Here is a 12428-nt window from a genome sequence, read left to right as displayed (position 1 = left end):
TGCCCGCACTAAAGCTTGTCTGTCTTCATGTCACACGCCCAGCCTCAACAACTCTGACCCCCAAGGGTGCCACCTACACACCAAAGACATCGAATCACGATCCAATTAGAACGAATCCTAGATACAAACGAGAGACAAAAGATCGAAAGCGTTGGTTCATCGTTCCAACTGAGAAAACGAGTGTGATGTTGTAAGAAATCAAGTGGAGCTGGAAAGGAGGTGCTTTACTTGTTGCGCTTAAACCTGCGGAAGAAACCTTTGCCACCCGAGCTGCTGTCCTTGCCCGAGATGGCAGGAGGCGGGGCTGTGGGGACGCTGATCGTGCTCTGTCCCTGGACTGGTGGCGCAACAGGCACAGGAGGCATGACGGGTCGACCCTTGTTGCTGTCAAGCGCGTTGAGGTTCGAGGCAGTCAGAGGAGCGGGAGCAGCCGCTGGACTCGAGGCCTGAACCATGGCTGTAGCGGGGGGAGGATTCGAAGATACCACAGCTGCACTCGTCGTGGTTGGTGTAGAGGCTGCCGGAGCGGCTGCGTTTCCATTCACCACTGAACCAGGAGCGGTCACAGAGTACATGGAGCTGGAGGGCACTGCCGCGCTTGCCCCTGCCTCCACCGAAGAGCCAGGTGCTTTGGCAGTGAACAGTGTCGACGAAATACTGCCTGGAGCCGTGGGCACATACCCAATCGAAGGCTGCGGGGTGGCAGGAGCAGTTGCAGAAGAAGGTGCAGCAGCGGCCACCGAAGCGCGCTTGCTGGCAGCAGGCTTCTTCGAAGAGACTGAAGCCTTGGAGCGCACCGAAGCAGCATCGCCCGCTGTCTTCTTTGTCTTGGATTTGGATGTACCCATAGCTTCGCCCCAGCCACGCGTAGCAGAGCCAAAGGCCTTGCGGGCGCTTGAGTAACCATCCTCGTCGACATCCTCGTCGTCGCTGCTGTCAACCGTCTCGCGGACGCGGCTGGTCCAGCTGGACGTCTGCCGTCCACCCGCAAGATCGATGGGACCCGCCTCTTTGGTCGCCTTGGCAGGAGCAGCCGGGGGAGGCGCGATGCGGCTGCTCAGCTGCGAGCCACGAGCTGCGATGGGGTCCAGTCCACCGTATTCGGTGCCGCGCGGCGTTACAAACTCGCCATCGGTGGGCGTGTCGGGTGGAAGCTTCACGTCTGGCGCCATGCGAACACTCTTGCGTCGGCTAACGGTGCTGCCGGTCTCGCTGGGCGCCTTGGCGGGCACCGCCAGCGAGGCTGCGTTGACCGGCTTGGCAGCAGGAGCACCAGAGAGGCTTTGCAAGCCGGGGTCTGGCTTGTGGGATGGATCTGCAAGGGCGGAAGAGGCTTGAACCTGCGCTGCCTTCTGTGCTCCGCCCTCAGCCTTCTCAGAGGCCTTCACGGGCGAGCCTTCTTCAGATGAAGTGTCGCTAACCTCTGGGGCACCGTCACCGTAAACGCGGCTAGGCTCGAGCTTGATCTTGCGATCGGTCAGACGCGTGACACCTTCGGGCTGCGAATTGGTTCCCAGAGGAGTGGCATTGGCCGATCTCTCCACGGAGGGCGAGTCGCTGTGTTCCTGGATGAAGGCCTGGTACGTCTGCATGGCTCCAGGAGTAACGACGCCATCATCGCCGGCACTCCCGGTGGTTACGGCGGAGCCACGGCGAGCACCGTCGAACGAGATAGAGAAAGGCTCCGAGCTAGGCATGTCGAGCTTGGGCATCTGCGCCTTGTTCTGCTGGGCGACGGTTGACGTATCCTTTGCCACGCTTCGCGCTTCACCACGGTCGGCAGCGACGGGGACATCAAGACGTCCAGTGCCATCGAAACCTTTGTCCTCTTCGATGCTCAGCACCGAATGTGGGGCCTGTGGAACCGCAGACTTGGCCGCCTCCGCAGGGGCCGAGACCGTGGTCGAAGGCTGCTCCGCTGCGGGCGGCGAAGGTGCAGATACTTTTGGAGTAGCGGATGGCTGAGGTGGAGCCACGGTTTCGGGAAGGGGCGTCGACGTGACAGGGGCGGGCGCTTTGGGGATCGGCTCCATCTTTGGTTGAGGCAGAGGGTCGGCTCGAATGCTCTGAGTGATGTCATGGCGAAGCGCAGATTTGATGGGCAGACCCGGAGCATTTGTCGAAGTCTGTGTAGAGGGCTGCGCCGCTGATTTCTTGGTCGGAGAAGACGAAGGAGCCTTTGCGCTGGCGCTGCTGTTGCTACGGCTGAGAGCCGGAGTCTTGAGAGCTGACTTGAGCGGCGGATTCTTGCTGGCCGACGACATGATCGAGGCTGGTCGCGAAGAGCTGACGGGAGCAGGAGTAGGCGGGAGAGACACCAGCGAAGTAGGAGCTGTGGACGCAGAAGGCGTCGTCGCTGCAGGCTTGTCCTTGGGGGAAGCTGATTTGGGGACGACTCCAGCCATGGCTACAGCCTCGTACGCCGTCATCTGGTTTGCCGGTTTCTTGATCCACGAGTCTGCTCCATACTTGCCCGCGTTCGGGTTGAATATGTTGCCACCAACGAGACCAGTGCTGGCGATGCTGGCCCTGTTCTTCTTCTTGGAGCTGGTCGACTTCATCGTAGAGCTGCGCGAGAGACCAGGGCGAGGAGTGGCGTCACCGGCTGTTGCATTTCCGTGTAGTGAGGAGAGATCGCCCGAGACTGTGTAGCTGGCCGAGGGGCGTGTTGGCGCCGTGCCAATCTCGCTACCGGCGACGGGGCGCTTCTTCTTCTTCTTCTTGGTGGCGGCAGTGTTGTTGGATCGGATGCTGTCGGCTCCGCTGGCTAGCTTGGGAGGAGGCGCCGCCGATCCAATGCCGCCGCCAACGACAGAAGCGCGGATGCGGTCGATCTCGGCCTGCTCAGCCTCGTGAGCTCGATTGCTCTTGGGTCCGGGCAAGATGCGCGAAGTGAGCTTCTTGCCGCCGACGTCGCTGCTTGCGTTACCCTCCCAGCCTGGACGCTGCTGGTTGACGTTGCGGAAGACTTCGCGCGTGTCGGGCTCATCGTCAGAGCTGTCGGGCTCTGCTCGTCGAAGGGAACCGAAGCGGCGACGATCGCTATCCGCTTCGACGTTGCCAGAGGTGCGAGTGTTCCAGCCGGCGCGTTCGTTCTCGACGGGAGAACCGTTGCGGATGTCGGTCTTGAAGAGGCGGCTCACTTTGCCGATGAGTGAGTTGCTCGATTTGCGCTGGTGGCCGTATCCGCTCTCCGAGTCGCCGCTGCGACGTGACATGGAATAGCGGGGAGGGCTGTAGGCCGCACCGTGAGAAGGGTTGAAGCCCTGGTCGACCACCTGTCCCTGGCCGTACCCGCGGGCCTGGTTGACGTCAAAGGTAGGCGCAGTGGGGACGGCGGGCATAGGAACACGCGAGGCCTCGTTGTCCTTGCCGGGCGGCGGTGGAGGTGGCCCTGCCGAGCCGTTGGCAGCTGCCTCGGGGATGAAGGAATCGTGGGTGTCTGCTGCGACGCCGAGTTCGTGTGGAGCAGGCAGACGGGAACGCGGCTCGATGAAAGCGCGTCGATAGTCCTCTTCGCTGTCGGTGTCGGAAGGGACGCCTTCTTGCTCCTCGACGTCTTCAAAGTGCGAGGTGTAGCGCTGGCCGAGTGGGACGTGGGAGCGGTCGTGGCCAAGCACTTGACTGGCCGACTGCGATGGTGTCACCGAGGCTCCGTCAAAGTGCTGGGGATGACGATGGTCTTGGCCTGCTGAGTGCGTGATGGGGAGCGTGAGTGCGAGAGGAGGGATCGTGGAAGTAAGTCAAGTGCGAAAGGAAGGGGGGATGGTGACAAAGGGAAAGGCAGAAGACGAGTAATAGCGGAGCGGATGGTTCAATTCCGGCAACGAATTCGACGTCCGTGCAGAGAGTGCGGCGAGCGGGGGGAGCGGAGAGAGGGAGAATTCGCCGGCAAGATCAGAACAGAAAATTGGAGAGAAAGGGGAAAATCAAATCGAAAATGCAGGAATGCGTCAGCGTCGGGCGGGTCGAATATGCCGATCTCTCTGAGAGATGCGAGGTAAGGAAAAGCTCTCGATTCGCCGCCGGCTTTATGTGCCTGTTGCTCTTGCGATGCTGCTATTTCTTCTCGACAAAGAAAGATGCTCGCACTGCGACAACAACCTTGTGGGTCAAACTTACCTTGAAGGTCCTTGTGGAAATGACCCTGTTCATCGCGGGTCAGATTGGCGCCGTTTCCAGGGACAGGAGAGCCGTGGTTGGCGTAATTGTCGGCGTACGCCTGTGGAGGCAAGCCAGGCGCACCGGATTGCTGGCCAGAATAGTAGCCTTGCTCAAGCGCTTGGTTGTCATAGGCACCGGTCTCGATGCCGCCGTCGGCATACATGCTCTCGTACTGACCGCCGCCGGTGGCTTGGAGCAAGGGACCGTGCGTGTCGAACTCGTCGAGCAGCAGGATGGCCTCTTTGGCAGCCTCGACGGTGGCGGCACCGGCATCGCCCATGGTCTTCATGCGCATGGTGAGCGCCTCCTTGAACGTGCGACGCTTGACGCCGACGAGAGCCGCTTCTTCGCTAGCAAGCACCTGTTCGCAGGCGTGCAGCTCGCGTTGCGCTGCGTTGACCTTTTCCATCTTTTCGTCTTGGCTGAGTCCCGAGTCCTTCTTGGAGATCTTCTTCTTGCTGGCCTTGATGAGACGGCCGACGAGAATATCGCGGTCACGCACTACGGAGCGGATGCTGTGTTCTCGGTCGAGCACGTCCTTGAGCGCACTGCGGTAGCCTTCGAGAGCTTGGACGTGCGTGCGCTGTGCATCCGCAACCGAGGCAAGAATCTCCGAGAGAGTCTGGGCTGCTTTCGAAATGTCTGGCGCCTCGGAGGTTCCCCAGGCAGCCAAGGCGCTGGCGGCGGCATAACCGGAGACGGACGAAGCTGCCAGGTTGTCGATGTAGCTCTTTTCGCCCTTGATCAGGTTTTGAAGCAGACGAGAGTCGGTCGGGTGGGGCCGCGACAGATTGGAATGGATTGCTTGCGGAGCCAGCGACATGCTGGGCAACGTCTGGCTCAAAGGCGGCGCACCAAAAAGACAGAGTCGGGTACGTCAACGAGAGCAATTGTCTGCTCTGGTGTGAGGGTTTGAGGGCTTGGAACGTCGACGCGATGCAAAGTCGAGTCTTTCGAAAGCGGCAAGTCAGCTGCTCGGGGGTATCACTGAACCTGGTATAGCCTCGAATTGGCGCTGTCACAAAGTGTGTACGCACACGGTGGAAGAACAGCAAGGGATGGAGGAGGGTAAAGGTATAGGTACGGAAGAGCAAGTGTATCCGAGCGAGAGGGAGTGATTGGTGGATAGGGAGGAGAACGGGACGGGATAGACGCCTGGATGGATAGACGGAGATCAAGGATGGTGAGCACAGACGCGGAGCCGCGATTGCCTCAACGGATCGTGCTGAAAACAAACCGAGACGAAGGTCCTGGACGATGACGGTCAGCCGAAAGCGGCCTGCCAACAACCAAACGCAAAGCGAGCTTCAACGCCGACACCAATGGGAACGTAAAAAAAGGTGGAGGGGCAACGCATTCATCGAAATCACTGGCAAAGTGCCTCGGCAAATCAAACCGAAAAAAACGCGGCTGACCCAACGTCGAATAAGAAAAGCGCTCTCATCCCCGTCACAGAGATCGAGAAGAAGCCCATTAGCCAGCCTGCACGCAGCAGAGCACTCTGAACCGCCACTTTTGCATGGGTCTAGAGCGGAGATTGAGCCGAGCACTGCGGAAACGAGGCGAGAGAAAGTCATCAACTCGACCTGATGCATCGGCCAGTGTAGCTTTCTCAGCGGTAGAGAGTGCGGAGCGTGGCTGTTCGGCAGTGCGATCCAGTCAAGTCAGGACCTCTCTCTCTCTAGACATTGACTCAGGCTGGACTTGAAGGGAGGCATGCGACGGGCAGCAAGCAAGATGACGGAGCGGATGCGTCCAGAACTGCACTGATCGTCAAAAATGGACCCGCATCTTCGTCGCACAGGCGAGCCAAGGCCAAATTCCAAACACAAAGAGCTAAAAATAATCCTTTCGCCTGTGACTCTTGTGGATCTTCGTTCAGTCAGTCCCGGCGCTGTGCTGCTGCGCTCTTGCAATTTTGGCTCGCTCGCAGGACAGAACATCTCTTGACTGGTTGCATGCTCCTTCGCCCTCTGTTGGCGACACAGAGTCGTCGTTGTCGACTGTGATTTCCAGATGATCCTAGCTTGGCAAGACTTGCCTGAAACCTCGATCGCTATAGAGCAGTAGTAGCATTCGAAGTACTGTGAGTCTCTACCGGTAGGTCGGCTTGGTGACGGTGGGAAGCGAGGTGCGCAAGTATTGATATGATCGAGGCTTGGAGGTCTTCCTCCTCACTATCGGGTCGCGCCCGCGCGCCGATCGATCTGGTCGCAAGCATCATCACCCGATGAGCTCGTCCCTGATCAACAACCTTGGCCGGCGAGCCTCGGCAACTCAGGCCTGTCAACGAGCCTTGCTTATTGACCGAGTGCCGGTCATAACACCCATCTGCCCGGCCAATTCTAGGCGGAAAGGATTCGCCGAGACCGTAAATCGACCGAAAACAATGGACCGGCGCAGGGACATCAGCAGGGGTCAGCCTGGTCTACCGTGATTTCGGAGAAACTTTTTTCGACACGTTGGGCTTCCCATGCAAGCTCAGCAGCGGCCCAGAGGTTGTGCTCGTTACCCCGCACTTGCGTGGCTGCCTGATTGTCAATCGAGCCTACAGGAGGGTTGCAGAGTGCGACAGGACGAATAATCCATGGCGAACTTGCGAAGGATGGAAGAGCTCAGAATCGTCTGTGCCGATCAAGCACCGAGGTGTCGCCGGGAAGAGGGTGCAGAGGCGTCGGCAGGTGCTCGGTCGCGTCGCTTTTACGTCCCCGCAAACAAATCGAGAAAAGTTCGCTGCGATGCCTGAACCTGAAATCCAGCTTAGTTTTACCGACGGCGCCGTTTCTTGCTTGGTCTACCTTGGCAGGCAGGCAGAAGCCTATGGCCGGATCCTCTGACCCATGGTGCCGTTTGTCGTGATCCTCTTATGCTCCACTCGAGGCTTTTGCCTCCTCGGAGTATCACCACTAATTATTTGAAAGCGTGGAGAAGCAGCGGTCGTCTGTTGCCAGGTTACTGAACGACTTGAACAAGAGCAAGGTTCCATCGCGGGAGATTCCATGAAAGTCGATCGTGTTCTATACATGAAATGCTCGAGATTTGATCGCCGCGGGGAGAGCAAGCTGGTCGGCAAAAGCACAACGTCTCGTGCATGAACACGTCGGTACCACATGTGGCGCGGTGCTGCAGGCACAGCAGATGGAACGCCGGTGCAAGCTCGGTTGGCACGCTGTGTGGCATCAAGTCAGCTTGGTCAATGTGACCCACCAAACTCGCTGGTTGCGTGGGAGGCTCGGTCGGCTTTGTGGTGGTACTCATGTACCTTTGGGAGAGAAAAGTGAGATTTAGTGCAACGGGTCCATCACACTGTTGGCTGCCTCAAGGCTTTCGCAAGTGAATGAAGGGAACGAGAGGCAAGCCATTCTCACCCACGTCGGTATGCCACCACATCAACAGCTTGTCCTTGCCTGAGGGATTGACCATCCTCGCGAGCAAAGAAGCAATCTACAAGAGCGAAAGGTTTTGCAGCTAGACCTGTGATAACGAATAGTCAGGAGCCTTCATCCCGTGCGACGCTCCGGGAGTGCTCCGACGAGGCTCCTTTTTTCTGTGGCGCTGGTTATGGTGTGCGTCTCTCTGCAGGCTCCACTGATTCTGTCTGCAGCAGCAGGCCACGCCAAGCAGTTTTTTTATTCTCTGAATAGATTTGCTTGCGTTTTGACGGGCTCGGTCTCGCTGCTTGTTCGGTGCGGAGGAAGGGCTTGTTTCGCCGTTGCAGCTCAAATACCACACATCAAGGGCGGGCAACGGCGCGAGACGAGTGTCCACAATTCTGTTGGACGTCATGCTCTGTCGGTGTCGCCGTTCTTGCCGTTTGTGCCTTGGTTTGTTAGCTGTTGCTCGTGGGCTGGCTTTGGCTGCGCTTCCTCGCTCTTACTCTCTGCTCGAATTGGCCGGTTGCAACCACCTTGACTACACCCAACCCCAGCTCATTCCAGCTTCCCCCTTTGTCTCCTTTTACCGCTGATACAAACACATCTCTGCTCGTCACCATCACCGCTCCATCGCAAACACCTCTAGATTCTGCTCCCATCCTGTCCCTATCGCATCTTTCGTCTGTCTCTGCTCGTCTCTACAATTACCACCATCGTCGCCAGCGCTACAGTTTACCGCAGAGCACCGACCCAGCAAAAGCGCTACATCTTGTTGCGCATACCCAACTCTTCTTATCTATCGATCTTGCTGCATGACCAGCGCTTACAAGTAGCTTCTTCCAAGCCGCCTAATGGAACCGCTATCTCGAGCAACATAGTCCTTTTTACGCCTAGAACCCAGGCAAGGCCACCTCAGTCTATTACGCCCAAGTCTGCCCTCGATCCGCCCGCGCTACCTCGCGCTCGACAACTTCACGCACTCTGAGCGACTACCATTGAAGCATCCGTCCTTAAATATTGCACAAGCTTAAGCTCAAGCTCGACTCGCACAGGAACGGCAATCTGCCCGTCTTTCCCTTTCATACCTGCATCGCATTGATACGTTGCATACTGCATTCTCGTCCGGGCGCAGTAGGCTCATCTCTCAGAGCTTCTTCTTCTAAGAGCTGCGTCTCTTCACCAAATCGCGCTGCCATCGCATGCCTAACTCCCAACCTTACAACGCTGCAACTTTATACGCCTCATCAACTTGCATCTCGATAACAGCTCTGTAAAAAGCTCTCTCTCATTGCACGCAGCGCGCCTGCTTCGCTTCCGCCCAGCATGTCTCCCATCTCCACCCATGGTTCGCTAGCTCCGCTCGATGAGCAGAGCCCATTGATCGATCCGGCACCAAAGCTGTATACGCCCAAGTCGCTGCTTTACGGGGACCTGCGCTCAGCCCAGCTGCCTCTGCCGCAGTCACTCTCGCACTACGACGGCAGCCAGCCCTCGGTCGATTCTGGAGGCTCCAACCCGTCGTCGCCCACCACATCCGCCTCTCCTTCAGCCTTCCCCACTTCCACCCCAGCTTCTTCAGGCATCTCTTCGCCACTCGAAGAGTTCCGAGAATCTGCCATGCTCAAACCCATCGCCGCGACCGACTCTATCTCGTCGCATCCTCAACAATGCAGTGCCCTCCTCTTCAATCAATGGAGACCCAACTCTCACTTTCTCGGTCCTCACGGCTGGATGAACGACCCCTGCGGCCCTTCCTACGACCCACGCACAGGTCTCTATCATCTATGGTATCAATGGAATCCCCTCGCATCCACCTGGGGCAATATCAGCTGGGGCCACGCCTATAGCCGCGACCTGATTCACTGGACGTCACGCCCGCAACCTGTCCTCTCGCCGGGCTCCAACAACGACTCGGAAGGCGTCTTTACCGGGTGCGTTCTCCAGCGTTCTCCTCTCGGGACACCACAAGAAGCCGTGCAAAGTGCAGACATGACCGCCCTCTACACGGCCGTCTCCAAGCTGCCCATCCATCACACTCTGCCCTACAACTACGGCTGCGAAAAGGTCGTTTTGTCCACCTCGGCAGACGGTGGGCAGACATGGATTTCACAAGGGATCGTTGTGGATGGTCCGCCCAAAGATCTCGATGTCATCTCCTGGCGTGACCCTTACATTGCTCAGTGGCCGCTGCTCGACACGCTAATCGGTCGCACTGACCCAACCCCTGGCCTCTACGCCCTCATTGCCGGCGGCATCAAAGACACCACCCCAACCACGTTTGCATACACCGTCGACCCAAACGACCTGAGCCAGTGGAGCTACATCGGCACGCTTGCCGACGTGGGCAGAAACTGTAAGGCCGAGCCTTATGGTGTCGATCTCGGCCAGAACTGGGAGGTGGCCAACTTTTTCACTATTGCAGCCAAGGCTTTTGGCTCGACTTGCTCGGCAGAATACCTTCTGATCAACGTCGAGGGTTGCATTGCACCCGGACCCGCACGAGCACCTGTCTACATGAAGCTGAACCTCGAAGCGACACAGATCAATGACGGAGAGATCCGATTGCAGCCTGCGCACGTCGGTCTGCTCGACCACGGCTGTCTCTACGCCGCCAGCAGCTTCCATGACGACAAGCTCGACCGACGTCTCATGTGGGGCTGGATCACAGAGGATGATCTGCCTGAAGACTACTACAACACCCAGGGCTGGGCGGGACTCATCTCGCTTCCTCGCGAACTGTTCCACCACCCGACGTCGTCCGAGCTTGGTATCCGCCCCGCCGAAGAGGTGTACTTGCTCCGTCAGGGGGCTCAGCAGATCTCTTTCAGGCCAGACCTCTCGATCTCGGCTGCTGCAGCAGCCCTGGAGCTGGCCGAAGCGGCGCTGGGAGAAGCAACGCAGCTGGATGCTGTGACCCTAAGCGAGGTGAACAGCCGCTCGTTTGAGGTTGAGATGGAGCTTAGCGCGGCTCAACCGGGTCTCGTGGTGGCTCACAGCGAGGACAAGTCGACGCGAACGCTGGTTTACGTCTCAGCCTCGGGAGATCTCGTCGTTGACCGCTCTCTGTCTGCAGGCAAAGACTCGGTCATCGCGAAGGAGCTCAAGGTCAACACCAGCACCGTTCGTGCGCCGCTTTCTGCGACCCAGAGCGGCACACACAAGCTGAGGTTGTTTATGGATAACTCGGTCCTGGAGATCTTTGTCAATGATCTCGTCGCTCTTTCTACGCGCATCTACCCAGATGCGCAAGACACGGGGGTGTCCGTTCTTGTCCACCCCGATGCAGGTGCAGCGGGCGAGGTACGCATCTGGCAAGGGCTCGACAAGGCTGTTGTCGCTTGATCTCTTTCTGCTTTTGAAACTCATTGTCACCGTTCATTCTGCTCAGTTCCATCATCATTTGATCTCCTTTATCATCAATTGTACAAATACTCAAACATTCTGTCACCGTCTTTCAAGAGAAGCAATTGCAATTCAGTCACAAAGCATCGTCCCCAGAGCAAGTGGGTAGGAGCGAGCATCAATGCGTTTTAACGATTTCGGTTTCAAGTGCATTGGTGTCTGACTAGAGACCCTTTTCAGAGAGCGCAAAGGCAAACGAGCGGATAGCGGTCCACACGCCCTGCTTTTCGCTGCTCTGGTAGTCGACGTCTGCGCCGGGTGCTGTCTTGACCACGAGCAGCAGCGTTGCGGTGGGAGCGACAAAGTACACCTCGCCGCCTTCGCCTTGTTCGTGTAGCGTGGCGACCTGGAGCGGGTACTGACCACCCCTCGGGCCGCTGATGTTGAACGTTTTGCCCGCCAGCTCGATCTGGCGGCTGGACTTTTTCAGCTCGTCCTCGGTGACGCTGGGTGCTGTGGCTTGGACAAACACGTCGATCAGCTCGCGCACCTCATCTGGGTCGAACGACTTGGTGAACGACGGCTGGCTGCCGTGGACAGCGAGCGCGTCGTCGCGGTCGAAGATGGCGTACTCGGCGATACCGCTTGCGGGTGGAAGCTGCAGCTTGGCCAGCTCTCCGAAGTCGTAGTTGGAAAGCAGCGATTTGCGCTGTGGCGCGTTGAGGTCCGCGGCTGCGGCTTCGGTGCCCGAACCGGTGTGCGGGCCGCGATTGACTGCTGCTCCACCTGCCATGATTGTGAGAATCGAGGTTTTGAGTCGGTTCGAAGGGGGGTGTAAGGGGGTTGAGAGGTACGGTCTGGTGTCCTCAACAGTGTTTGTGGTCGTAGCGCTGGTAGCAGAGGTGAGAGACGGGAGATCTGTCCACGTATATATACAGTACTACGGAGCCGGAAGGGTCGCTTCGAATCGAGGCTATGGTCAGCTCGCAGAGCCTGTCTACAGCAGAGAGCAAAAGAGCTTCGTATCTCTACAACGTCAGACGAGAGAAACGGCGTGGCCCTGCCTCCAAGTGACGCAACCCTTCGTTTCAGTTTCCCTCACGAAGCTTTCTTCGCTTTCCAAGGCAGGACCCTGACATATCCTCACCTCCTTGTGTCGCAAACGTATGAACGCATCGCACACCATCAAGCAAGCCACAGCAGACAAACTTCCGAAGATCTTCTCTCAGATCACTCGGATCGTTTCAAGCAGATTCGGAAACGCAAGAATGCAGCTCTACAACAGCGGGTTGGCGCAGACTAGAGTAAATGCGTGATGAGTGAGAGTGTTACAGAGGAAGAGAGAGCGCGGGCATAGGGAACCTCGCTGACGTGCAGCCGAGGCACAAAGTGACAGTCGAACGACCTGCAGCAAGAAGACGCACAGATGTCTGGAAAGGTGTGTCAGCGGCCTCCACCTCGCCTCACAATCGCAGGAAATCCTTCTCCTGATCCAGTGAACAAGCGAAATTCACCGACGATTTCATGCCTCTCTGCTCTTGGTTTCGT

At 58.0% G+C, this 12428-nt stretch overlaps 3 protein-coding genes across 3 annotated transcripts; 1 reads left to right on the top strand and 2 right to left on the bottom strand.

The window, feature by feature from the left end:
- Nucleotides 1-224: 224 nt before the first annotated feature.
- EX895_006557 (uncharacterized protein) lies at nt 225-4987 on the bottom strand (the record flags this gene model as incomplete). Its single annotated transcript, XM_029887148.1, has 2 exons — nt 225-3691; nt 4123-4987. The coding sequence occupies 2 exons, from the start codon at nt 4985-4987 to the stop codon at nt 225-227; spliced, it is 4332 nt and encodes a 1443-aa protein (XP_029736640.1).
- Nucleotides 4988-8861: 3874 nt separating this feature from the next.
- On the top strand, nt 8862-10880 carry EX895_006556 (uncharacterized protein; the record flags this gene model as incomplete). Its single annotated transcript, XM_029887147.1, has 1 exon — nt 8862-10880. One exon carries the CDS (start codon nt 8862-8864, stop codon nt 10878-10880), a length of 2019 nt encoding a protein of 672 aa, XP_029736639.1.
- A 223-nt stretch (nt 10881-11103) lies between these two features.
- EX895_006555 (uncharacterized protein) lies at nt 11104-11673 on the bottom strand (the record flags this gene model as incomplete). The annotated part of the gene is made up of 1 exon (XM_029887146.1): nt 11104-11673. One exon carries the CDS (start codon nt 11671-11673, stop codon nt 11104-11106), a length of 570 nt encoding a protein of 189 aa, XP_029736638.1.
- Nucleotides 11674-12428: the final 755 nt, after the last annotated feature.

The sequence above is a fragment of the Sporisorium graminicola genome, chromosome SGRAM_9 (genome assembly GCF_005498985.1).
Source record: "Sporisorium graminicola strain CBS 10092 chromosome SGRAM_9, whole genome shotgun sequence".
NCBI lineage: Eukaryota > Fungi > Basidiomycota > Ustilaginomycetes > Ustilaginales > Ustilaginaceae > Sporisorium > Sporisorium graminicola.
Note: the sequence above shows the minus strand (reverse complement) of the source record. Positions and strands in the feature narration are given on the sequence as shown.